Source organism: Nomascus leucogenys, chromosome 8 (assembly GCF_006542625.1).
Source record: "Nomascus leucogenys isolate Asia chromosome 8, Asia_NLE_v1, whole genome shotgun sequence".
Classification (NCBI taxonomy): Eukaryota; Metazoa; Chordata; class Mammalia; order Primates; family Hylobatidae; genus Nomascus; species Nomascus leucogenys.
Window position 1 is genome coordinate 98,329,043 of NC_044388.1, and position 27,408 is coordinate 98,356,450.

A 27,408-nucleotide genomic window follows, 5' to 3' on the forward strand; every position below is an offset into this window, starting at 1 on the left:
TGTTCTGGGTTTCAGTGCCAGCACTTCTACTTGCATTAACTTTATTACACAAATAAGACATTTACAAAGCACAACATGAAAGGTATGTAACAAAACAGACATTGGTTTTACAAAAAAAGTGCTTACAATTTTTTTTCCGTGTGTGTGTTTTCCCCCTTTTTTTGTATTTAAATAAATAGTCTTGATGGCCTGTACGTTCCCAGGCTGCTCTTAACAGGGTAGTGGAGACATGTTTGAACTGTAACATGCTACGGCCACATAATCCACGCAAGGAATAGACCCTGAGGAGAGGCTCAAGGCAGAGTGTGTTGGGTGACCCTGGGCAGGGCTTGGTTGGCCACTTACCACATGGTTGCCACTGGGGCCTTGATGATCAGGATCAAAAATCAAAGGAAAGATTTGAGCTCCCCAAGGCCAGGGATTGGGCCCTGGTTGCTCCTGTTAATGTCAGCGCCTAGCAAAGGCTGGGCACAAGCTCCCAATGACTGAGTGCTGAGCTGAGCTGTACTCACCACGTTCTGAGTGGTGCCTGCTCTTCGCCCTCACTCAGCCGTCACCGTCTTTGGAAGGGAGAGGAAGCAGGTTCCCTTCTTAGGCTGCACCTGTGCCTACCCCGCCTGTAGATCCCAGAGCAAGAATGAGCTATAGGCTTTCATTTTAAGTGCCAACTTCAAGCATTTGAACTCTGAAGCCTTATCCAGACTCGGTGAGATAAAGCTGCCATTGATTAGCAATGTCTGCCATGGGTAAAAACAGCGACAATGGCTGCGTATGTACCATGAACTTGCTTTCCCTGTCTTAGAGTCTCCTTCCAAAAGCAACATAACAGGTTAACCACAGCAGGAAGGCGGACTTGGGCTAAAACATGCTGATTAGCAACCTCTAGTGGAAAATGCATCAGGACACCAGGTAGTTCTAGAATTACAGGATAAGCTTGGGACAAATGGGCATCCCCTGAAAACATAAATCATGGTCATGTGTAGCCTGAGCCCTTTTGTTTGGGGTGGAAGAGTTGTAGCAGGATAGATGTTACGCAGCTGTGTCTGGCCTCTGTTCTCAGGGGTGGGTGGGGCTGGCTCCAGGAAGTATTGGTGGGGAAGCTCAGAGGCGCCAATTGGAATCCTCAGCTTGGCACACTCACCTAGGCAATGGGCACCCTCTCTCTACTTAGAGATGGATCCAGGGTTAACATTCTGACTGCCGTTTCACTGGGCCCTGTTCCCTCTCCCCTATAAGGGATCCCCCTTCCATTGAGAAGACCTGGCCCAAGCACCGCTATGAGAGGTCAACAAGTGGCCAACAGGGGTCCCCAACTCTAACCTGTCCAAACATTCAGAAGAGTCATGGCACAGATCGAATACCATCGCTGCTATGTTTCCTACATATATGCCGGATAATTAGGTGGGCGTAGGGTCTCTCCCTGACCCCAAAGTTTTCTCTTTCCTCTCCTTAAAATGGCTAGTGCCTCTTCTGGTCCAATATGTCACTGCCCTCTCCTTGATTTCCAAACCAATAGGGGTCTTTCTTCTCCCCATTCCCTGTCTATCCCCCCTGCCTCCTAGTCTGGGCAGGCCTCCATCTCTGCCCTATTAGGCCTCTCAGGGTTGGTCACTGTCTCTTCTCTTTCTGAATTAACTTGACATAACCAGACAGATGGAAATGATAAAATTAGAACATAGCTTTCCTTTGGGGACATCCCACAAACACTGTAGAGTTTTCCAGACAAAAGCAACAGAGTGGATAACATTGGGGGTTGTCAGCTATTCAGAATTCAGAGATGGTTCCAAGGAAGTAGTAAATAAAGGCCAATGTGGGGGAAAAAACCTGTAAATTAGAAGGCCGTTGGCGTCGCACAATTCAATTCCGCCTTTTGCTATTGTAATCAGCTGAAGTTGAAGAGGACTCCTGTTTAAATGGGAAAAACAGGCTGTTTCCACCCTGATTCCAGATTTCAGGGAGTTCTGCTTTCCAAGAGGAGGACTCTGTGGTGCTCCTGGTGGGTTCTGGTTCTCAGCAGGAGAGGGAAAGGCCAGGCCTCGGGAACCGACCTGGTGGTGGGCAGGATAGCGGACGGGGGTGGATGCGGAGGTGGGTGGATTCCTGGCCGCAGCTTGGACACTGGATCTCAGCGGCTGAGGGGCAGCTGTGGGGCGCCCACGGGCAGATGCGGAAGTGCCGGCAGCGTTAGTACTGAAAAAGGATGACCTGCAAGAGGAGGGCATGGGAGGTGGCTGAGCTGGGGGCCTGCCCCACCCTGCTGCCCCCCAGAGAACCTCAAAGGCACAGAGAAGAAGGGTGGGCTCAGGGCCCAGATCTGAGTTTAAATCCTGGCTCTGTCAACTGACTTGCTGTGGGACCTTGGGCAACTCACTTCACCTCTCTGAGCCTGTTTCCTCATCTTTAAAACAAGGATGACAAAATCTCTCTCTGAGAATCAGAAAGATTCAATGAGATACAACAGCAGTAGCAAAAGCCTTCTGGGCATTTCACCCTGCACCTTCCGCGCCTGACTTCACGGAAGCCGCACCACAGTCCTGTGAGGGACTTCCAACACTATTTTACAAGGAGGGCACTCAGGCTCAAAGAGGTGGAAGCAGGTGAGCTCATGGGCACACAGCGAGGAAGAGGACCTGGCACTGGAGGCCAGGCCTGGCTCACGGCAAGCTCTCCCTACCAAAGCACATTGCCTCTACCTTTCCAAGGTCACCATGACCATAGTGGCTGACTGCTTATTACCCACAGGGCCACGGGCTAAGCACTTCACATACGCTTAATCTTCACATGCACGAAGCCTAGAAGTGCGTGGCTCAGACACACTGGGTTCCCAACACACAGTAGGAGATCAGGACTGTTTGTCCCTTTCCCCCTCCCACTCCCGCCTCTAGCACTTGGTTGACATCTCACTGCTGCGGACACAGCCAGTTCCCTGAAGTTCAGGTCAAGGATCACTGGCTGGCTGGTCAATGGCAATGTGTCATTTCACAGTAAAGTGTGAGGGGCATCTGGTGGGCATGACCACATGGCTGTTCCCTTTTCTGATCAGGAATGTTACTTGCCCAGAATTGGTTATCACAAGGAGGTGATGGAGGAAAGCAATGATGATGATCTCCATAAGAGTGATCACGATCATAACCAACACCTCGGGGCATTTTCTGTGCACCAGGCTCCCTGCTGGGCTCTTTACACACATTATGCATTTACTCTCTGCAGCAACCCTAGGGAATGGGAACTATTATTATCCCCAGTTTGCAGATGTAGAAACTGCAGCTCAGAGAAACTAATTGCATTCCCAGATCTCACAGGAAGGAGGTGGCAGAGCTGGGATTCCGAGCTGGCCTAACTCCAGAGTGGCCAGGGTGGGCATTCCTTCCCCACCCTGGCCACTGCTCCACTTTGGCCTCCAGAATGACTGGCTTTTAGCCCTTATTAGGAAAAGCTCTCTCAAGAGTGGTGACCCTGGTAGGACCCTTCCCCTCCATGGGCCTCAGTCTCCTCCACTGATCAATGACAGCTTAGCCCTGATTTCTAAGAACTTTCCAAGTGTTGGATTTGTGGGATCAGGGGACACAACCAGGAAGAAATGTGGCTCTGGAACCTCACAGGTGTGTGTGGCCAAATGATGATGCAGTGGAGGCAGGGGATGCTCCCCTGAGTGCTTAGAGCACTGTTCTCCTGGCCAGGCCAGTGCTGGTCTAGATGAGTGGGTTCAGGGGCCAGCCCCATGGGGACACTGAGTCTCCTCAAAGCTAGGCAGGCTCAGGCCTGGAAGGACTTGGAAGAAAGCCCAGACAATCCTGTGCTGGCCACACACATCCCACACCCTGCCGCCCACCAAGCCCCAGGAATTTGAGAGTTGTGGACAAGAAAAGTCCCTAGGAGCTGGTGGAAAGGCCTGACAGTGAGAGGACAGAAGGTCACGAAGGAGGGAGAGACACTTTAATGCAGACTTTCTGGATGCAAAGTTGGGGACACAGCCCAGCAAGGGAAAAGTCTGGCTCAGCAGCCAAATCCAGAAGCCAGAAACTGTCTATAGCCAAATCTGACAGCCCTCCAGCGTGGCTCATCCCCCAAGCTGCATGAGACAGAACCACAGCTTGGCTGAGCAACCAGCAGGCAAAGGCTCCTCTCCAAGCCCTGAGCCCAGCCCTCTGCACCTCCAGGGTCCACTCCCTGCCCTCCATATAATGTCCAAGACCCTCTTTCGATGATCCTTTGTTCTGTGGCCCCTGTCGGCTCTCCCCACTTCCCTGGACCTCAGCCACACTGAACACCCCCCAAGGTCCCCTCCGTCCCAAGCTCCTCCATGCTTCTGGGCCTTTGCACATGCAGTTCTCTTGATGTGGAATGCCCTTCTTCTCGTCCCCTGTCTCTCCCCTAGAGCTCCCTGCCCCCTCTTCTGGGTCCTCTAAGGTCAAGTTTCTTGCCTACTCCAGCTGCCCATTCCCCTGCAATGTAGCTGCCCACATCTTGTGCTAAGCCACAAGCTCCCTGAGGGCAGGGATCATGTCAGCTCACTTCTGCAGTCCCAGAGCCAGATCTAATAGGATGAATCCCCTCCCACAGGAAGGGACAGCTCTGAGGCAGGTGGCTCTAGGATCCAGGTCAGTTCTGCCCATGCTTACATTGTGATTCTGGATGAGCACTGCTCTGTCTGAGCCTCCGTTTCTGCAAGTATGAAATGGAGGTCATCACAATCACCCTCCCAGGGAGACTATGAAGGATGAGGTCGGAGACAGGGCTGTGTACACAATAAAGTGCCGCACAAAAGGAAGTGATTACTGAACCGCGCAGACTTCAGAGTCCGACAGACTCGCTGCATCCCTGGACAACTCATGTCACCTCTCGGAATCTGTTTATCTCTTTACAATGAGAAGGCCATCTCTATGTCCACAAAGTGGCTGGGAGGTGTGAACCAGATGCCATGTGAGAAGTAGCTGCCTTGAACAGAAGGAGCTCAACAAACAGCAGCTCTTCCTATGATAGTGACAGTCTCAGCAGCGATGATGTTCCTGGGGCATGCTCACTCACTACAGATTCCGCAGGATTTTACATTAGGCACTACCATTTACTTACAAATGTATTTGTCCAGGGCTGTCTGTACCTCCACACCATACACGTTCTCCTGTGGTGCCCGGCACAGAGAGCTCAGTACATACTAGGTGTACTGAGCTCAATCAGGAGGCCGAACCAGAGGTACCGTCCTAAAGGAGCTGTCCCCACCCCGGCTGCCCATTAGAATCACACAGGCTGAGTATTACACACGCAGATCCCTATATCGCACCCCAACAGACTCTCTGAGAGCAAGGCTTAGGAATCTCTGTATCTTTACAAGCTGCCCAGGTGATTCCGAGCACACCAAGACTGGGATCTGCTGAACTGGAGGGCTCCTGACTCCAGCCCTAACGCTCTGACCCTCTCCCTCAGGACCGCCACACCCACTGACCTCCAGGGATCCCTGCTTCCTACTGGGTGTCCTCCAACCCAGCAGTCTCTGAAGACTGCTACAGTGATGTTTCTGCAACAGGCCCTCCAGGACCCCACACTGCCGCAGCATAAAATACAGACTCTTCCACCTGGCAGCCTCAAGGCTCTCGCTTTCCTCCTCTCATCCTCCCAGATATGCCTGCCAACAATGCTGAATGGCTCAGGGTTCCCTGAGAGCTCTGGTGTCTCATGCTTTCCCTGATGGCTCAGCTTTAAAGCCTGGCCTTAGAGGTTGCCTCCTCTGGGAAGTCTTCCCTGCCTCTCTCCTTTGCCCCCTTCCCCCTCCCCAGCTCCCATGGCTTCCCCTGTCACACCGTATTGTAACTGTTGGGATCTGCCTCCCTCTTCAGACTCTGGCCTCCTCCAGGGCAGGGACCACACTTTACTCATTTCCACTCCTGGTAACAGACTCAGGGATGCTGCGCACAGACAAGACATAGGAAATGTCTCCAAATAAACAAGTAAGTGAATTAAAAAATGCAAGGTTGGGCCGGGCACAGTGGCTCATGCCTGTAATCCCAGCACTTTGGGAGGCTGAGGTGGGTGGATCACCTGAGGTCAGGAGTTCAAGACCAGCCTGGCCTATGTGGCAAAACCCCGTCTCTACTAAAAATACAAAAAAATTAGCTGAGCATGGTGGCAGGCGCCTGTAATCCCAGCTACTTCGGGAGGCTGAGGCAGGAGAATCGCTTGAACCCAGGAGGCAGAGGTTGCAGTGAGCCGAGATTGCGCCATTGCACTCCAGCCTGGGTGATAAGAGTGAAACTCTGTCTAAAAAAAAAAAAAAAAAAAAGGTTCTCATCCAGTCTCTGACTTTGAGCTATCTGAGCCTCAATGTTCCCATTTCTAAAATAAAGGGTTGTCTGAGAGCACTGGCTTTCGAGGCTAACTGTGAGGTGTCTTGGAGCTGGGAGGGAGGTGAGGCTCCTCCTCTCTCCATGGTTTCAGAGCAGCTCCATCCACCTTCATCTGCACTATGGACAAGTTTAAACAAAGGGTTGCATTGCTTCAGAAACAATACCTTGAAGCCCTGGAATGGCGACAGCTAAGCACCCTTTTAGAAGTACAGTCCTAAAGCCTGAGACAACCCGAAATCCTGGCTCCACAGAGGAGGCCCTGCCAGTTGACCAAGGTCACTGGCTGGCCAGCTATCCCCGAACCCCATCAGCTCAGGATATTCACTCCCAATAGACAAGAATGAAAAGGAGAAACCAGTGAGATGATGGGAAGTGGGGTGATGAGTGATATAAGCCCTCCCTGGAACCTCAAAGCTTGAGTAAAGGAAATTCACAAATCTGAGACAGAGAAGGGCAAACTGCCAGTGGGGAGCTGCAAGGAGGCCTTCGGAGTGGCCGTGCACACAGAACATGCCAGCAGCCGCCGCTCCAGTGACTGCTGTGGGGGTGCGGTGGGGGTCTCAGCAGGCCAGGAAGACAGGGTCTGCCACAGTGCAGCATGGTACCAAATCGTTAACAGGGGATGCTGCCAGAAACCCATCCCCAGCAGGGTGGCTCTGACCCACCAGACCCAACCTGGCTCCATTTACCTTCTCACCCCGGTTGGAGAGCGGCCCATCCATATCGGCTTTGAGGTGGACGGGGGGTGCGGTGTAAGGCAGCCGGCAGTGCACCTGCCCGCACTGTACCTGACCTGTGGACGAGAGGATGCCTTGGAGCTCATCCCCCAGGCTGCACACAGGATCCCACTTGCCCTGTGCTCTACAAACTGGAGCCCTGAAACCAGTTTCATCTCTGCCACTTACCTCCTGGGTAGCCCTGGGCAACATTTCAGTAGGGTTGGTTGTGATGATCTTTTTTTATTTTTTTATTTTTTTTGAGACGGAGTCTCGCCTTGTCGCCCAGGCTGGAGTGCAGTGGCATGATCTTGGCTCACTGCAAGCTCCACCTCCCAGGTTCATGCCATTCTCCTGCCTCAGCCTCCCAAGTAGCTGGGACTACAGATGCCCACCACCACACCCAGCTAATTTTTTTGTATTTTAGTAGAGACGGGGTTTCACCATGTTAGCCAGGATGGTCTTGATCTCCTGACCTCATGGGGTTTCACCGTGTTAGCCAGGATGGTCTTGATCTCCTGACCTCGTGATCCGCCTGCCTCGGCCTCCCAAAGTGCTGGGATTACAGGTGTGAGCCACCGCGCCCGGCCAATTGTGATGCTCTTTATAAAGAGCTATGTGAGAGTGAGGTATAACCATCTAGCTCACTGATAAACAAACACTCCTAAATATGTGCTTTCATATTAATGCACATGCAAGCAAGGCTGTACCCTGCCTATTCAGGCCCTGCAAGCAAGGCTGTGCCCCATCTATTCAGACCCTCCCTCAGTAAGTTCATATCTCTTAGGTATCACTATGACTTTACCCATGCCTCTTAGAGGACTCTGTACTCATATGTCACCTCTCTCTTTACAACTGCATCCAACACCAACACCTATCCCCTACCCTCCCTGTCTTCCTCCCAGCTTTATTTTATTTCCTTAGCACTTTCATCTGACTTAACTGCATTTTTTTTTTTTTTGAGACAGGATCTTACTCTGTCACCCAGGTTGGAGGGCAGCAGCATCATCTCTGCTAAGTACAACCTCTGCCTCCTGGGTTCAAGTGATTCTCCCACCTTAGCCTCCTGAGTAGCTGGGACTACAGGCATGTGCCATCACGCCCAGCTAATTTTTGTATTTTTTGGTATAGAGGGGGTTTCACCATATTGGCCAGGCTGGTCTCGAACTCCTGACCTCAAGTGATCTGCCCGCCTCGACCTCCCAAAGTGCTGGGATTACAGGCGTGAGCCACCACGCCCAGCCTGACTTACTGCATATTTTTATTATTTATTTGATATTATCTGTCTTTGCCAACTAGAATGCAAGCTCCACGAGGGCAGGAATTTTTTGTATGTTTTCTAGATTCTAGATCTTTGTGGATTTCCAGCACCTAGAGTGAGGCATGGCATTTAGTAGGTACTCTTAAGTATGTGCTGAATGAATTTCCATACCATATTCCAACATCTAGAACTGTTGGGGAAAGTCCACCTTTGCGTCAGATCCAAATTTCTCATGCTTCAGCCTGTTTATCACTACAGCGGAGAAGTCCATTGCTGGTCTCTTCTTTAGGCTTCATTCTCTTTGGTCACAGGGAAAGGGCATTGTAGAGACACTTACAACTGATATATAAACCGGGACAAGTCACTGTGCCCTTCTGAGCCGCAGTTCTCCCATTTGTAGAATAAAGGAGTTATATTAAATTGGGAGTTCTTCACCTGGGGTGTTCAAGGAGTCCATATACAACTTCAGATTACTTGGAAAATGTATGTACATCTGCATTTTTCTGGGGTCTGGTTCCAAAGCTTTTATTAGATTCCAAGCTCGAAGCCTCCAGGAAACTCAGTATTCTGTGACTTTAGTTAACTGCAGAGCAAACTCTACAGAAAAACTCATTTTTCTGGGGTCTGGTCCTAACACTTTCATTAGCTTCCAAGCTTAAGGCTTCAGAAAATTCACAACTGTAGTTTACCATAGAGCAAACTGCTGTGGTGACTCTCAGTCAGTCATGCAGCAAGAGGTGCAGGTGCACACACCCCCAAACTCTTCTTCCCCAAACTGAGTTCCACTACAAGGGTAAGAGGGGAGGACACCTCAGCCTCTTCTCTAAGCAGCAAAGACAGATCTAAGTTTGGTCAACAGAGTGTATGGACAGAGTCCTGGCAGGGACTCTGGTGGTCATGGCCCCAAGTCCAAAGGGATCATCTAGATTTTTTATTGACTCTACACCAAGTATTAGCAGGTAGCTCAGACCCCTGGTACTTATAGAGCCCCGATCCTTGGCACCTTTAGCAGGCTCTGTGCAGCCTGAATATAGTCATTGTTTAGAAAAGAAAGGGGGAAAATGTCGCTCCTACTGAGCAGATAGTTCAGAAATGGAACTATATAAAGAAACATGGTTTCCAACTGGCAGCCTGGTGCAGACAGGGCTCTGCACTCCTATTTCTGCCAACCAAAACCACTCCCATCATCACAAGAGCAGCCAATACTTATGCGGCACTTGCTGAATGTTGAAGATTTTCAGTTACCTCATTTGATGCTCAGAACACTGCTTTGAGATACTCTTGACCTCATTTTTACAGATGAGGGAATGAGTATTCAAGAAACCTAAGAAAGTCACCCACTGTCGCACAGCTAGTAAATGGCAGGGCTGGGATGTGAAGCCTGGCAATCTGATACCAAAGCCCACACTCGATCATTAAGGCATACCGGCTCCCACTAACTTACAGCGGGCCCTTGGTTTCCTCATCTATTCAACGAGATGGTGGCCTCTGATGTTTAGAGACGCGGTCAGTAGAGTATATGGCATATGGTCAGTAAGCAGCAGTTCTCTCTCTGATTTCCCTTCTTTTTTCCTCTTACATGGAGCCAGAGAAGGGAGGATTTGTGTGTGTGTGCATTGTAGTCATTTATATTTTTTTGGTCATGCCCAGCTTAGAGGAAACAATTGATGGGAACAACTTCAAAGGGAAAGACAATCTGTGATAGGCACCTGCTCAGCAGCAGATGCACTGAACACTCATCCTCCAGAAATCTCCGGGGCTCCTCCCTCACTCCTCCAGGTTCCCACTCACAAGTCACTTCACCATGACCCGCTTGCCCCTGCATCTCCGCCACAATGCTCCCTGCCACGGACATGCCTGCTCCCTCCCTATTACTTTATCATCTCCACCATCTCCCATGCTGGAGCGCAAGCCCCAGGAGCACAGCAGCTTTGGTCTACTGTGTTCACTGTCGAATCCCAGTGCAAAGAACACAGAAGGCACTCAAGATACAGCTACTGAATGCATGAATGGTGTCTCATAACCCTGTGAGGCAGGTATTATTGACATCCCAGGTTACAGATGAGGAAACCAGGGCTCAAGGAGGTTAGGTGACTTGCCTAAGGCCTCACAGCCCTGGACACTCCCACCACACTGGCCTTCTGCTCCCCAGAACACACCCAAGCCACGATGCTTTCTGGGCCAGGGCCTGCGTGCATTCCGTTCCCCCACTCCACGTATCTCACTAAATCCTATCCATCCTTTCAGTCTCTGCTTGCTGAAAGGCAGCCCAGTCCCTTCCCTTCCAACCCGGAGCATCTCCAGTCACTCCTACCCAGCACCTTTCCTACAGGAATCATTCCACTTAAAACGACACGCTCATCTGCCTAGTTATTTTTCCATGCCCACCAGAACGCAGGCTCCACAGAGTAGGTACCTTGTCCATCCTGTTCTCTCTCCAGTCTCCGGGCACTGGTACAGAGTGGGTGCTTTGAAAGCATTTTTTGAATGGCTGAATCGCTTGCCTCTTATGAAGGACCCCGCTCCACTGAGGCAGAGCCGAAGATTTGACCCTTCTTCCCCCAACTCCTAGATCCAAATGACTTCGGGTCCCGCTTCTTCACCCACGAGGCTCCCCAAGGCCCCCCACCCCACGCCTCGGCCTCAGCTGCCCACGTGCGCTCCTCCGCGCCCCCTCCCCGCAGGCCCAGCGGCTCCCGGCGCTGCGGTTACTTACTCTCAATGTAGCCGTGCAGGGTGACCATGCGCGCCCGCTCGGGGCTGCTGAACGGGGTGTAGTGGATGTCGTCGGACAGGGCGGAGGGAAGGCGGGACGGGGGCGCCCCTGAGGGCGGCACTGGGTGTTGCGGCGTGTGCTTTTTATGACGCGCCCGGCAGTTTTGAAACCACACCTGGAACGACAGCCTCGGCAGCCTCAGCCTCGCGGAAAAGAGTCGGACGCGCCGCCGGGAGACCCCAGGCGGGATTGCCTCGTCGCCTCCTGCTGAAGGATGGCCACGTGCACGCACGACCCTCCGCGCCGAGCCCAGCTACGAGCTCCGGGGCGTGCCCGCGGTCCCCAGGCCCCGCCCACCCCCGTCCCACCTGGATGACTCTCCGGCTGAGGCCCGTCATGTCCGCCAGCTTTTGCAGCGTCTGAGCGTCGGGGTTGTTGTCCTGCGCGAACTGCGCCTGCATAACCTGCGGGGCGGGGAGGGCGGTGAGGCGCCCGCACGCAGAGACTCCGAGACCCCGGCCCAATCAGCGGCGCCAGCCCACAGGCCACGCCCCAGGCAGCTGCGGCCCCGCCCCGCCACCCGGGTCCGGGCCGAGGGGCGGAGCCAGGAGCCATTGTCGGCCCCGCCCACTTTTGGCCCGGCCCCCGCCCCCGCCGCCCACTGTTTGTAGCGGTACCTGCAGCTGTTCCGCGGTGAAGGACGTCCGCGCGCGCTTGGCCGGCTTGGGTTGACTGTCCTGTTCCGAGGGCACTGCCCCCTCCAACGTGAGGCCGTTCCCTGGGGGCGATAGAAGCAGCTGACCACGCGTCCCCATCTCTTCTAGTGGCAGCCTGGAAAGGACGGGGGTGGGGGGAGCTTGTCCCTGGAAGGGTCAGGAGCGGGAGTTGGCTGGGAGCAGGGATCCCAGGGTCCTAGTCCCTGAGCTCAGTCTTTGGGGAAGGGGTTTCTGAGCGTTCGCTCAGTACTGGGCACTTCTTACACGACTGGACCACGTCTTACAGCCCTAAGGAGAGGTGGCATTACCTCATTATACATGGGAGGAAACAGGCTCAGAGAGAAGGAAAGCCCCTGCCCTGGCCCTTTCGACTAGAATCTGAAAGCTAGCTGACCCTAATGCCCCAAACTGGGCTCCCTGCTGGCGAAACTGGGGGACACCAAAAGCTAGAGGAGATAGGATGCAAGCAAGTAACGGAACTATGCTCCTAATTTTATAAAAATGAGCGGAAGGAAAAAAGGTTGTAAGAATATACAACAAGGTGTTGGCAGTGGTTTACTTCCCAGGAATGTGATTATGGAAACTTTTTACTTTCAGTATTCCTGTAACTTTTGAGATTTTTAAAAACAATCATATGTTGCCTTACTTTTCTAAGGTTTAATTTTGTTAACCGGAGTATATGTTAGATATTCTCTTTCCACTCATATTACTTTTACAATCATACTAAAACACTAACCATATTCCCATTTTATTTTTAATACTTCATTGTTCTGAATATCCTCAAAATCTCAGAAAATTTCCATAAGCACAAAGAAGAAAATAAAAATCACCAGTAATTCCAGCACTCAGAAATAACCATTGTTCACAATTTATTGTAACTTTTTAATTAGGAAAAAATTATGTCGAAGGAAAAAAGCAAACACTGTAACATACATGGAAAAAATCTGAAAAGATACACATTAAAATATGAAGAAAGGCAGCATTTGGAGCAATCGTTATTTTCTTCTTTTTGCTTACCATCTTTTCTATTTTTTCTACAATGAACGTGTGTGTATGTGTGTGTGTGTTATGTTTAAAAAGTGAAACAGTAGCCAATACTGAGGGCTGATCAGTAAGAGAGATCGGAGGCCCCAGCTTTCAAGTTCCTCAGCATGTTAAGTCTGTGGACAGGTGTGGCTGTGAGAGCTAGGATGTAATTGGCAAGGCTGTAACTACAGGTGGTCCTGGTTGGACCATGTGTGGAAGGAGCCTGTGGTCACTGATGGACCACAGTGTGGGAAAGCTCTGACTCCTGCGTTTCCATCCCAGCTCTACTGCTGACTTGCTGACCACTGCAGATAATTTAATTGCCCACCACTGCAGATAAGCAGGCAGCAAGTGAAACCCAAGTTCACTAGATGCCCCCTTAGACCCACTTAGTCCTGATCCTGGCAGGAGAAAATGATGGCCCTGATATGGCCATGGCCGGGAACACTCTAACGGTCCCTGACTAGTCCCCAGGCTGGGACCTAGAAGTTGAGGCAGAGTAGTTTACTCCTCCCCAGAAGAACTGGGGATTGGGCAGACACTCTGTGGTATTAATGTCCCCTAGGAAAACAGGCAGGGCAAGGATTGGTGTGTTGGTCTTTTAGATGGGAAACTAAAACAGAGGCAGCTACATCCCAGAAGCCTCCTTGGCTTTATGAGATCTGATTAAGGTGCCCTAGAGCTTAGGGCCAAGGTGCTATGGTATGGTATGGTATGGTATGGTAGTTAAGAGGCTGGGCTTTGGAGCTAGGCAAATCTAGTATGTAACTTTTGGCAAATCCTGTTTCTTCTTCTGCAAAATGGGGCCGTGCCACCTACTTCCTAGGGCTGTTGTAAGGATTACATAAAATAATCCCTGTTACAGAGAAGTTAGCAGCTTTCACAGACCCTAACAGGGAAATTAGAGAAAGAGTCCCTGCCGCTGCCCACAGCCAAGCACTGTCCTTTCCCAGCTCCATCCCGTCTGTAACTCCGTCCCCAGGATCCCTGGAAGACCTGGATCTTATTCCTGGGCAATCTGGGGAATCACAGTGTCAGAGCCAGAAGAGATTTAGGGATCATTCTAGTCCGGTATCTGTCTTGCACAGATTTGGGGACTGAGGCCCAGAGAGAAAAGGAAACTTCATATGTCAACACAGTATGTGAGAGCCTGGTCTCCAGACTCAGAAACCTGGTCCTTTCCCCTTGTAGTTAGAGACTCTGGTCCAGGATGAAAACCCTTCCTCAAACCTCTGGCTTGGAGCTGCTAGGATAGGAATTGGGAGAATGGGAGCCAAGTCATCTCTCTAGGACTGGCCCAAGCCTGGTCCCGGGCAACTGGAGGGGATGAGCCCCCAGGCCAATGAGAGCTGTTCAAAGGTGGAGTAGGCTGCCCGATTATGAGAACCATCTCTAGGGTTCACTGAGTGCCTCCTGGCTTTACAACACATCAGCTCATCTATCTTTGGGAAGGTGTTCTGTCGTTAACGCCATTTTACTGATAAGGAAACATAGTGGCAAAGGAGGGCAGTGACTTCTGACTCCCAAGCAAAAGATCGACCCGGAAGTGCAAGATCTGTGCGCCGCCCCACCCCTACGCTGCCTGCGGGAAAGATACCGGGAAGGCCCAATCGGTAGAGGAGTGTGAGTGGTTCCTGGGGTGCTGGGGTGGGGTGGGGTGGGGTGGGGTTGGAAAGGGCCGGGGGCAGAGGTGCCAGGCGGAGCAGGTTGGGTACCGTTCTCGGCGGCCCTCTTGAGGTTCTCAATCATGGTGTCGTAGTGGATGCGGCAGAGCACCTTCTCCTCGACCAGGCCGAACTCCTCACCAGTGGACAGCTGGCGCTTGCACGAGAAGCAGGCGAAGCAGGCCAGGTGGTAGGCGTTGCCGCGAGCTCTCCGCACCCAGTCGCTGGCGTAGATCTGTCGGCCGCACCGGGCGCACTTGGTCCCGAATCGGCTGCAGGTCCAGAGGACAGGCACGGGGTGTCGAGACTCAGAGAGGCCAACCTTCCTCCTTCGACCACCCAATGGCCCGCCAGCCCCCAGGCTCCTGACCTCTAAGTCTTCAACTCAGGCATTAGCCTTAGCTTGGACGCACCAACCCTCTACACCTAGTCCCACCTAGGAGGTGAACTGGTGGGTGATTTTTATTTTCTTCTTGGTGTTTTTCTGAATTTTCCAAATTTTCTGCGATGGTCACTTATATTTGCATATTAATTTGTTTGTTAAAAATACATCACAAGTTAGAAAAAACACAATAATAGTAATAATAGGCAAGTTGTTGAGCACTTACCACTTGCCCAGCAAGATTCTAATTGTTTTGCGTTGATTATCCCAATTAATCCTCATTTTGCAGGTGAGGAAAATGGGGACCAGAGAGGTAAAGTAATTTGCAGGAGGTCACACCGCTTGCAATGATAGGAACCCTAGCCATCCTGACTCCAGAAATGAATATAAGCTATAGCACCAGCTGTACAGAAGTGCAGTTTCTTAGATAAACAGACAGATAAGCACTTAACTGGCTTTGTGACACTGGGCAAACTGTTTAACTCTGAGTTCTCGTTTTCCTTGTCCTGCACTGAACTAGATGACAACAGCAATGACTACTACTGTTTGTTTAGTGCTTTGCAGTTAGCTAAGTACCCAGCAAGTCCCTCTGGAGCCTGTGGCATTCTATTAATAATACTAAATGTTAAAAAGACAAAAATAAAAATAAAAAGCCCAGATCGAATGTCTTCTTGCCCCTTAAGCCTTCCTTGACTCTACGACTTCTCCTTCTCCCTTCTGGTTTTGTAGTCTGGCAGTTTGGGTGCAGCTGCCTCCAACACCAGACTAGAAGCCCCTCCAGGAGGCAGCAGAGTCTGGTTTACTCCATCCCAGAAGTCAGCCCAGGGCCTGATCCCAGGCACCAGGTAAAGTGTGTTCTTTAAAGTGGATGACTCACCTGTGACTCTTTCCCAACCCTGGCAGCCTGTTTCCTCTGGTACACCCTCTATTTCAGAGAATGGTGCCACCACTTGCCCAGCCCCTGAAGCTTGAAAATCATAATCATGCACTCCTCTCTCTCCTCAACCCCTCATCCAGCCAATCATTGATGCTGTTGGTTCTGTTTCCCAAGTATCTCTGGGATCCATCTCCTTCTCACCATCTGCACTGTTGCCCTCCTAGGCCAGGCTCCCATCATGCAACCCTCACTGTCAACCTCCTCCTGGGTCTCCCTGTTTCCAGTCTCGCCCCTGCCAACCCATCCTCCACAGAGCAGTCACAGCAGTTTCCAGCATGCACATGAAATCCTGTTTCTGCCTTGCTTACAATCCTATGGTGGCTCCACTCTATCCTCAGGATCTGGTCCAAAACCCTTGGGGTTTGCAAAACCCAAGCGACCACATCCTCTTCAGGCCCATCTCCTCCCTAACCTTCAAGATATGCCGCCCCACCATCCAGGCATGTGTCCCAGTCAGCCACAATGGAAGGTCACTCCCGGGTCTTTATGGCCTCCTCTGAAGCACTTTCCCACCCCGGGCCTTTGCACTGACCTACCCTCCCCCAGAGTCCCACGGCCCCCTGCACCGCTCTCTCAGCGCTGACCACACTGGTTTGTAAATGTTTCGTTTCTGGCTCTTCTCTTCCACCCCTTCCACCTTCCTAGAGTTGGGGGCCCAGGGTTGGGGGTGGGGGACCAAGAAGATTTGCCTCTGCGTCCCCAGGGCCGGCACCCCTCCACCCGGGGGAGCATTGGGAATCGCTTGCGTGTGCATGGAGGAAACAGTCCGGCAAAAAGGCTCTGGTTACAGCCTGCCTGCCTTGGCAAATTCAAGCAACTGTCGGTTGAAAAAAACAGCGTCGGGTTGGACTGAGTGCAGGAGCCCAGAGGCTTCTGCCAGTCTCCGCTCGCAGATTCAACCCCAACCCTACTGTCTCCAACAAGGAGCGCGACAGGACCCTTCCGCGGCCGGCGCAGTTCCCTCAGGAGGCGCTGAGCATCTTCGTTGAGTCCACCGCTCCCCTAAGCAGAGGCGGTTCCGGACCTCGGAAACGCGGCTTCCCCAGCGGAGTGCCCAGCCCAGCCCACAGTCTCTGTTCCCCGTCCCGCAGTAAAGGGGAGAGGAAACAGCTTTGCCCAACCCAGCCTACTCCCCCCCGAAGAGCCGACCCCGGGTTCCGCCACCCGGCTGGTGGTATCCGGATTGGGAGCACTTTCTGGCCTCTGAGGGGAGGCTGGCTTCCGATTATTTGTGCTGCAGGAGGAGGGGGAGGCCAGCCGCGCTCAGAGCCCTTACTACGGGCCGGGGGTCCTGGGGCTCAACGTTGCGCCCACTCGGCGTCGTCGCAACCCGGTGAGGTGGGGACTGTGGCATCCGGTTTTCATACGAGGAATCGAAGGTTCAGAGCCGGCGAGTGATTTGCCGGAAACTCCACAGGGTATGGGGCTGAGGTTGAGGCCCCCTCCAAGGTGCAAAAAGTACCTAGAACCTGCGGAGCAACTGGACTGGCGACGAGGAAAGCTGGAATCCCGCATGGATGAACAGGAAGCGGGGCTGATCTGGCAGCGCCGCGTCCTCACTCCGGGCCGCTGATTCTGGAATCTCCAGCGCGCGGGGCCAAGGGCCCACCCTCCTGGAGAAGGTGGTGAGTGCGTCCTCAGGGAGCGGACAGAGCCGGAGCAGGGAAGGTCATGGCCATCAGAAGCCGGGCAAGAGCGGCTGAGCCTTCTGTGCGCTTGGCTCGTGGGATTCTTTCCCCTTGGCCAGGGACATGTCAGACTCTCCGCGCACAGCGATCTTCCTGCCCCGCGAGTCCCCGACGCCCGAGTCCGTTCTGCGCCTACACAGGTATGTCACAGTGTCCTCATACCCTTGGTCCGAGGTCGGCGCCGCTAGTGAACTCTCAGCAACTTTCTCATGCTCCGCATGTCTCCCGAAATGCTGGAAGCTGTCCCAGCTGTAGGATCCTCCTGTGCTCCTCGTGGCTCAGCTCAGTTTACGAAATCGTCCTCGCGCCGGATCCTTGAGGTGGAGTTAGGGGGGATTGTGTAGGTTTGGTTGCATTGCAGACTGCCCTGCAGCGTGTCCCTCACCCAGGACAGGAGGCAGCAGCACGAAGGGCGCGAGGAGTCTTATCGATCCAGGCTCTGACAAAACGACAGGCTCCTTCCCAGGCGGGCTGCGAGGCCGGAGCCACCGGATTCCAGAAACAGCGAAATCGGCGACGGAGACAACGAAACTTCAAGAAAGGGATGTGCAGGAACTGCCACCAGTGAACCAAAGGGATTAGGGGGTGTGTCCACTGCCACCCCAGCCTTGCTGTGAGGTCCGGGCCTTGCGTCCCTGGATCCCGGCGTGTGAAGGGCCTAGGTGCAAAGGATGCGCGGCACTTTGGGGAGAGGTGTTCGACAGATACTGCTCATCCTGGCAACTGCTAAAAGGAGTAAGGTGGGCGTCGCGCACCGCAGTGCCCTCTACCCCCTGAAAGGAGAGCAGAGATATCTGGGTACTCGTGGTTATGTGAAGGGAGCTCTGCGCCTTTGACCAAGTCAGACTCACTTTCCCAGCCTAGTATGCTGGATACCTAGTAAGCACTTGGTAATTATTTGTTGGATGAATGAGCTTCAACGAAAGAGCCCATCTGAGTTTCACCTCGACCCCTTCCCCACTATTACGCTACCCCTTTTCTGCACAAGGAAACCAAACCTCAGAGTGGAAACGCCAATGTTAGTTACTAAGCTATTGAGCCGAGAGGCCGAAACTCAAACGGAGGTTCACTTATTTTAGGTTCAAGACGTTCTTGAAGGCCTTAGATCCTGTGAGGCGAACAAGGTGGGTTGGAGGTGGAGCCCTAACTATTCTCTCTGCTCCTTCCCTTCTAGGTAAACCGTAGGGGAAGAAGCCAGGGGGGGAAATAAAAACCCAGAACCAGCAATTAAGAGGTTAAAACGACCGCTTCTCGGAGGTCCCGGCCCCGAGGCTCCTCCCCCAGCTCCCCTCTCGGCTCCCCCAACATCTGTCCCCCAACAGCTGGCCGCCGCTGGGCCGCTCTCTGCCGCGGTGGGGGGCCGCTTCCCGCTCCGCGCTTCCCCTGGGACCCTCGCTCTGCGGGAGGGGGTAGGGTTCTCCCGCTGGAGCCCGCGACAGAACTTGGGCTCAAGGCGGAGGGCCAGAGAAGGCTAGGGGCTTGCCTGAAGTCGTTTGGGCCTAGCTGGGAAGAGGAACTTTAGCCTCCAGGGCACTCACTGAACCCCTACCCCCATAAACACGAGGGGAGGCAGTTAACCCTTTACTCCCCACTCCCATTGTCAGAAGGCAGGAGGGCCAGGGACCGCAGTGACCTGATATTGACAAAGGTGCTCCATTCACAGGCCTCTGAGGTCACTCCTGCCCAAGTGTTGCAAGATCACCCAGGGAGCCACACATCAGAAAACACAGCGGGTGTGCCAACCAAACTGGGCAGGGACTCTTAGGATCAGCAGAGAGGGGCCCCATGATGCATAGATGGGTGGCTGATATATCTCACCTATAGAAGAGTATGGGGGTGTTTATGGGCAGGGATGGTGGAGCCAGGCAGCTGTAGGGCTTATCTAGTCTCTACCACTTAGCCGTGTGACCTCATCTCTCAGGGTCTCAGTTCCTCGATCCCACCCCCACGCCACCATAATGTGGGATTATGAGAGTATCATACACACAAGGTGGACCTGAGAATTAAATGAGATAAAGCAGGCAAAGGATTAGCCCAGTTCCTGGCTTAGACAAGAACTCCATACATTCTGATGACTGGTGTCCTGTGTGACTGCAAGCAATGGCACTTTCCCAGGACATTAGTCTCCCCAACTATACAACAGGCATGATGTTCCAGCAGGCTGAGGGAGCCAGGTGGGCACTGCAGATCGGGCCATGCCCTATTGTAGGGTAGCAGCTGCAGGTATGGGAAGCTGTCCGGGGCTGTGGTTGTTCGTAACAGGGGAAATGTGAATGTCCCGGAAAGGAGCACTATTTTTCCTCCAGAATATTCTTCCATTTTTGGAAGAAAACAGAAAGAAAATGGTCTTCACAAAAAGGTGAAGAAATTAAGAGTCCCATCACATTTTCTGGTGATATTTTTTTTTTCCTGCTGGGAATCTCAGGTAGTAAGGGGAGGTAGGGATCTGGCTGAACCCACAAGGGTTGGTAAGGACCCTGTTTAGAGTGTGAATTGGAGAAACTGAGGCAGAGTCCAGTGGCCTGGCCAAGGACACGCAGCCAATGACAACCAACCTCTCCCAACAATGCAAATGAGCCAGGAGCAGCACTGGACCTCCATGTCTCCTCTAAGCTTTGCAGACTCTCTCCCTGGTGAACTTGTAGTTCCTTCCTAACCTTTAATTCCCTGAGCCACCAGTGCTAGCTCTGCCAATGGAGACTGAAGGAGGGTCTATAAGATGATGTCAAGGAGGGACAAGGTGGGGGATAGAACCTAGGTGACCCTCTTCCCTGGGGAAAATACCAGAGGTTAGAGGACCATGGGATCTCCATGCTCCCCCTCCATGGGGCCTTGGCCACTCCCTCCGCCTTGCCCCATTGGGAGCTCTTGGCCTCTCTTTGGGCAGAGTGCTCCAGTCCACATCCTACCAGACCCTTGACCCTGGGCTTCAGGAAACAGAAGCCCAGAGAATCTCAGCATGTGACCCCTCCCTGGGCCCCAGCTCCTTAGAGGAAAATTCTGCCTCCCACGCCACCATTCACACTCTCTCCAGGAAGAGCTTCCTCATAGCAGCCACCCAGAGCTTGGGCTGCAGTGCAGTGCAGACAATAGTCCTTGCCTGGCACTCGACCGGCTTTTTCTTTCCCTTTTTGTGGGTTTTATTATTTTTGTTACAGGTGGGGCTGCCAGGGATGGGTTATGCCTGCAGGGAGAGAAATGATCAGAAGAGCCACAATTCTACCCTCAACCCAGAGAATGTGAGTTTTTACTGCCTCCATTTTCTTAACCAGAAATCTGGTTTAGTTTTGCTTTCAGGGCTCTTGTCATTGGAAAAAGATTAGTGCTCAGAACCTGCAGCCCAGAAATGGCCCAGTCCCATCCCTCCAGGCAGGCTCTGCTCCTCAAGCTGCGTGGGGAAATGCCATCGTGGGCTTGTGCCCAGCATGCACCCTGCCAATGATGACAATAGTGATAATCGAAGCGTTCATACCAACCACCATTTAGGGAACCTTTATGGAGACTTCCCCCCAACAGTGGCCTCTTTGGCAGCTCTGGGAGACAGCCTCGGAAAGGGCGAACTAAGGGCCGAGAGATGCAGCAACTTTCGAAGGTCACTACTGGCCAGACTGGGCCCAGTCTCCTGCCTCTTCCCACAGTGGCTGCACACCCTACTCTCTACCCCATTGCAGCAGGAAGAGGACTCCAGAATAAGGGGAGGCTCTGAACAGTGGAGTCAAGATCCGTGTTTTGACTAGTTTCAAGGTCTAGTAAAGCACAGTATCCAAGGAGGCTCAGTCCAGCATGGGCATGAGCTAGGGCTGGAGAAGCAGAAAAGAAATTTGGGCAAGTAGCGAATAAGACTGCCAAATCTATTGTTAGGAGAGCCAGGAGAGGTGTCCTAGTGGTGCCTTAGTCTATGGGAGAGACCCAGACACCATTCTGCTGGGTTCCCAAGCTGGCACCTTGAATTTAGTAGCTGATGAATCCAAGGAGCCCCCAAGCATCATCTGGCATGTTTTTTTGTATGTTTGTTTGTTTGTTTTTTGAGACAGAGTCTCTCTCTGTCACCCAGGCTGGAGTGCAGTGACGTGATCTTGGCTCACCACAATGTCCACCTCCCAGGTTCAAGTGATTCTCCTGCTTCAGCCTCCTGAGTAGCTGGGACTACAGGCACGTGCCACCACACCTGGCTAATTTTTGTATTTTTAATAGAGATGGGTTTCACCATGTTGGCCAGGATGGTCTCGATCTCCTGACCTTGTGATCTACCGGCCTTGGCCTCCCAAAGTGCTGGGATTATAGGCATGAGCCACCGCGCCCGGCCCATCTGGCATGTTTTATACCAACTGGAGTCAGGCCTAGAGCAGGGAGGTGGCTAGACAGTGACTGTAACCTCCATTTCCTGTCCTGGCCAAACCAATACTCAGATGGGAGAGTGAGAGGAGACATCACACTCTGGTTACACACCATTAACCCTTTTCTGACTACATACACACAGACACACACACACACACAGCCGTCCAGATTCACAAATATGTTCATATCACCCCCTTCATCCCTCAGTGCCTGGGTGGAGGCCCTTAAGCAGGAATGCCCCCTCAGAGGAGAGGGTGGGAATGGAATGATGGAATTTCAGAATCCCCTCACCTCACCCTCTCACCTCCAGATCCTAGTCCAGATATAATCCTGTCCTCAGCACTTTGCGTGCACACGCACACACACACACACGCACACACACAGTCTCAACATTCACATACAGACACCCACTCTTGACACCCACACATGAACTAAAAGACAAACGTTGGTCCATAAAGGAACACACATGCTATTTACACACCCCCAACCCTGCCCAGTGATGCTTTCCCCAGCACTACTGCACAGATCCCAGACAATACAGACACACAGGCACTCCTTGCACACTGAGTCCTAGGCCACCTGGTTGAGCTGCCCCCACCCCACCCCAGCTGCACACTCTTTCACATCCATCCCATAACGGAAGAGTCCGTCTCTTTAACCATGCTTCTCATGGTTTTTTCAGAGTACCCTTGCCCCAAATGCTGCCAACCTTCCCCTAGACTCAAGATCTTCTCTTTCCAGATCCCTGGAGGCTCAATGCCAGTGCACAGGAGGAGATCGCCTTCCACCATATTCCCTGACTCCCAGAGGCTCTTTCTAGGGCAGGGGTCTGGCCAGGAAGACTGAAGCCATGACGTCTTCCTATGCAAGGATAGGAAAGATGTCTGTGGGTTGGAGGGTAGTTACAGGGAAGCAGCGTTCTCCACTTTTTGAGACAGCACTTGGGAACAAGCATCCCTCTCAGGAAGCAATTCTCCACCATTCTCCTCTGATCCTATAGGCCTGGTGGTCCAAGCCTCAGGCCGGTTGATGCCTCCCACTGGGATCAGCAGACAAGGCCGTGACCCTGCAGTGACCTCGACCCCATAATCAGGTCAGGTCCGGGCTTCATGGCCAGAAGCGAGGCCCAGGCAAGTGGCCAAGACGCGACAGGACAGGAGGATGCGCCTGGCTGCTGTCGGCTGCTGGGACGCGGCCTGCAGTACGGAGAGCGCAGCCCGGGGTAATCCCACTCAGGGCTCTGGGTGCCCGGCTCTCCCACTTCCATCCCGGCGGCCCAAAGGCAAGGCCTAGACCCTAGAGAGGCCAAAGTCGGGCCAAAACAACAGCGAAGCTGGGACGGAACAGGCGCCGGGGGCCTGCGCATTACCCCAGACTCGGAATGCGACACTCCAGTGACGCCGGGGAGTGAGTTGAGATGGAGCCGGAGACAGAGGTTGGGGTTCAGGACGAGGCGCTTGGGTATGGGATCGGATCTGAGACGGTTGCGGCGCTGGTGCTTTGGGCTGGGCCAGACTCGAACCCAGAGCGGAGCCAGGGTCAGAGCCAGGGCAAGAGTCCGGAGCCCAGCTCAGCGTCCAGCCAGGGAGAGACCCCAGCATGACTGACGTCCGAGTAGGGTTGGAACTCGAAGCCCAAGCGCAACGGAAATGCAGCCGGACGACGGCTGGGATCCGAGTGGGTCCGGGCCAGAACTGGGGACGTCAGAGCTCCACCGAGGCGCTCGAGGTCGGAACTGGAGCCTGAGACTTAGGCAGGACCCGAGACAGAGCCAGAGACGATACCGAAACCCAATGGACCGCGAGGACCGAAGGCAGATCCGGGGCGCAAACCTGTGCAGGCACCAGCGCGCTGCCTGGAGCTCTGGGTTCGCGCCGCTGAGCGCCGGCAGGCTGGACCAGCGCTGCGCGCCGGAAGTGCATTTGGGACGCTGGGATCCTGGAGAAGAGACCACACGCCGCAAAAGTGGCCTCCGAATGCGCCCGGGGCCTGCCCTCGGCGACACTGCTGGCCCGGCGGCCGCAGCCTACCTGAAGTAGTCCATCTTGCAGAAGATCTCCTTGTTCTTGATGTAGCAGCTGTTCTGCTGCCTCAGCGACGTGCGACACACGGAGCACTCGAGGCACCGCACGTGCCAGATGAGGTTGTTGACCTGGGGAGGGGGCGGGGACGGAGGTCGGCTCAGCGCGGGCCTCTTTCACGCCGGGCCCCAGCCTTCCCGGTCCCATTTGCAGTCAGAGGCGCTGAAGCTCAGAAGGTGCATGCGATTCCCCTATTTTTCTCCCGTAATACTGAGACTCAGGGAAATTGAAATAAACTCTTCTTATTTTTCAGACGGAACCCGGGGGCTCAGGCAGACCCTAAGTCTTGCCCAAAGCTTCGCACTCTGGCAGCCAGCCGTGGAGCCAGGATTTGGAAGTAAGAGGACCTGGAGCCTGCGGTGCTTCCCTGCAGTCTCCTGCGCTGCGTCCCACGCCCAGACAACACGCACGCAACACCTACCCCTTTCTCACCTTGAGCAGATACCGGTCCAGGATCTCGAGGCCGCAGCTGGAGCAGATGTTCTTGCCTGCAGACGGCACGGAGGAGGCGGCAGAGGGCGGTGAGCAGACAGATGGTGTGCTGGGCGTACATGGGGAGGCCTGACCCTCGTCCTTGTCCAGAGCTCCTGCCAGGGCTTCGGCGTCAGACTGAGCCTGCGGCGGGGGAGGGAAGGAGAGAGGAGCGCTGACCCGGGCACCCAGAGTTGGGGCTGTCTTGGAGACAAATCTGGGGCCCCCGAGCACCAATTGACAACGAAATCTCCCCGGGACGATGCGCCGTAGACTGAAGGACAGGGATGGAAGGGCCTATTGGAGAGGAAGGGACGGCCCCAACTTTTAACACGCGCATTCTGGGTGTTGGGAGCGGTTAAAGCCAACATTCCCTGCCGCAAAACCGAGGCTCAGAGAGGGGCGGCGCCCGCCGGGAGTCCCCCAGAGCGTGAGCAGCGGTTCGTGGCCGGAAAGCCCGGCCAGGTCCCCAGGGCCGGGCCGCTGGAGGACTGGGCACCGCAGGCAGGGCCAAACGGACTCACCATGGCGGACGGCGCGGTCCCTTCAAGACAGCGGGTGGTCGCTTTGCAGCCGGACCCTGGCTGGGCCATCACCTGGGGGAGGGGGGAGGGAACGCAGGCGGCGGCGGCTGCTGAACTGGCTCCGCGCAGCCTGAGCCCAGCGCCTCCCCGCGCCTGTTATATAAACCGGCGCCGAACAATGAGTCCTAACTTTGTAGTGGGCATTTAAAGCCCTTCCCCACAAAAGCGGTGTCTCTCTAATGAAGCAATTTGAATTTGGATTGGATTTTTTTCCCTCTCTCTCCCCCTCTCCCTGCACTTAACCCGTGGCTCTTGAAGTAATCGCTTAGTTCCCTTGCAATCCAAGCCTCTGAGGGGGGAAAAAAAACACGCGCACACACACACAAACTACCTGCAATTAGAAATTGTCGTGAATGCCCAAGATAAGAGGTAGCCAGAGTGTCAATTCCAACTGTCAATCAGTGAGATCCATCAGGCCGCCCAAAGAATTGCAAATTTGATTTTTTAATGGTAGTAATTAAAAATCGAATTTTTTCTCTCTCCACCCACCCCCCCCACCCCCCTTCCTCGCTCCCTTCTCCTCTCGGCACAAAATGCAAAAAGGAGAAAAGAGAGAAAGAAAGAAAATAAAAAAGAGATGGGTGAGGGGCGGAGGGTGGTTGAAGAAAATAAAACCCCTAGCGCGGTGAGCACCCGCCCGCCCGCCCGCCTGACACGCGCGGCGAAATTGAAGCGGCGATATTGACACGGATTCAGGCGCCTTTCGAGGGCCAGTCGGAGGGAAACCCGGAGCAAAAAGGGAGCGAGATTGGGGGCTAAACGGGACCAAAAAGAGAAAAGAGAGGCGCTCAAGGGGAGGAAAAAGCACCCTCCAGCCCCTCGGCGCGCCCGGTACCGGCCCCGCGTCGGGATTCTCAGCGCTGCGCGCGCACAACCCCCGGCGCATCGGCGCTATCAGCGCCTATTCAGACGGACAATACCGGCCTCGCCTCCTCTTGATTCGCCTGTGTCTTTACTAAATCGCTTTTTGAGAAATTCCTCCAACATTTGCATAATGTGTTCCCGCTTTCCGCGACCCCCCCCTCGCTCGCGCGCGCTCCCACACTCACAAGCACACACTCACAGGCGCACCCTCGTACCCCTCCTTCCTGCAACCGTCCACCACCCTGCTTGGCCCGGCTGGGTCCCGGACCCTCCCCGACCCCGGCCCGGGCCGCTCACCCAGTCGTTCGCCGGCTCACCTGGTCGGTGGCGGGGCCGCCCTCGGCCGGCAGCCGGCAGCCCTCGGGCAGCGCCGGGGCGGCGTTCTCATGCTTCCAGTACATGGGCCGGGGAACCTCGGGCTCAGCGGGCGCGCAGCGCGGAGAGCTGCGCCGAGGGGGGCCGCAGCCGCAGTGGGAGCAGAGGCTGCTGCAGGAGCAGGAGGAGAGCGAAGGCGCCGGCCCCGCAGCCCCGGGCCCGGCCCCAGCCCCCGCCCCCGGCCCGCGCGCAGCCCCGGCCTCCCTGGCTGCTGCCGCCGCTGCCTCGGAAGAAGGTCCCGACAAACTTGGAGAGGCCCCCGCCCCCTCCTTCTCCTCCTCCCCCTCCTGGTAGTCCTCCTCCTCCTCTCCCTCCTCCTTGTCCTCCTCCCCCTCCAGCTGCAACGGCGGCCGCCCTGCCTCTGGAGCCCTGCTCGGTTCAAGATGAGTCATGCGTGACCAATCCCCTCCCCGCCAAGGGAGAGCAAGACACACACGACGAGGCAGAGACCCAGAGAGAGAGACACACACACAGACGCAGAGACACACAGAAACTCAGAGCTGCCAACAGAGAGACTCGGAGACACGCCGGTACACAAAGGCACCGGCGGGCACACATCCACCCAGCTCTCACTACTGCCCCTCCCTCAAGGGGCACCCGTCTTCCTCAGACACTGCCCCACTCACAGGTACAGGAGGGACCCATGGCCATACCATCTGCGGAGATAGATTCCGTAGGAGGTCACACGTTATTATGTGTTATTATGTGTTGATGCAATCCCATGTCTGGTACATTTATGTACACACTAATGCAAATGATTACCTGTTCACATCATTTACACGGGCACGAGGCGCCACACTTACTCTCACACACCTGCACAGATACCTCTGCTCTATAAGAACCAGAGAGTGCACCAGCTCCCAGGGACTGAGTGGGATCGGGTTGGGTGAGACAGGAGGGTAGTTTCCCTGAATTCTCTTGGAAGGGATTGCTTGGCACATTCCCCTTCCCTTCAGGATTTGCTTGACCACACAGTCCAATGCCCATCTCATCTTCTCTAGGGTTCTACTGACAATGAGAATGGTAGGGAAGGCAAGAAGGCCCAGGCATTTAGACAGAAGACACTGCCCCCAGACACACAGACACAGAAACTTTAAACCCAAAGATGGAGCCTTACACACACTAATGCCCTGCAGCATACACAAGTGGACACTTAGAGTCTCAGCCCCCTTCTCCACACACAAACTGAGCCTAAAGAGACACATGTAAACATACATCATCTTCTAAAAACAAATAAGCACACTCAGA

General features: G+C 54.0%; 1 protein-coding gene across 2 annotated transcripts; it reads right to left on the bottom strand.

Annotated features, from left to right (window-relative positions):
* Window positions 1–26,397, bottom strand: LHX6 (LIM homeobox 6). 2 transcript variants are annotated; one of them, XM_030817760.1, is made up of 10 exons: window positions 26,103–26,397; window positions 24,862–24,933; window positions 24,299–24,481; window positions 23,816–23,937; window positions 14,492–14,712; window positions 11,712–11,812; window positions 11,403–11,498; window positions 11,035–11,209; window positions 7,031–7,134; window positions 1–2,205 (listed from the first exon to the last, which is right to left on the bottom strand). In XM_030817760.1, the coding sequence occupies exons 1-10, from the start codon at window positions 26,184–26,186 to the stop codon at window positions 2,185–2,187; spliced, it is 1,179 nt and encodes a 392-aa protein (XP_030673620.1). In that variant the 5' UTR covers window positions 26,187–26,397; the 3' UTR covers window positions 1–2,184. The 2 variants fall into 2 exon arrangements, with proteins under 2 accessions (XP_030673620.1, XP_030673621.1); XM_030817761.1 differs by lacking the exon at window positions 7,031–7,134.
* Window positions 26,398–27,408: the final 1,011 nt, after the last annotated feature.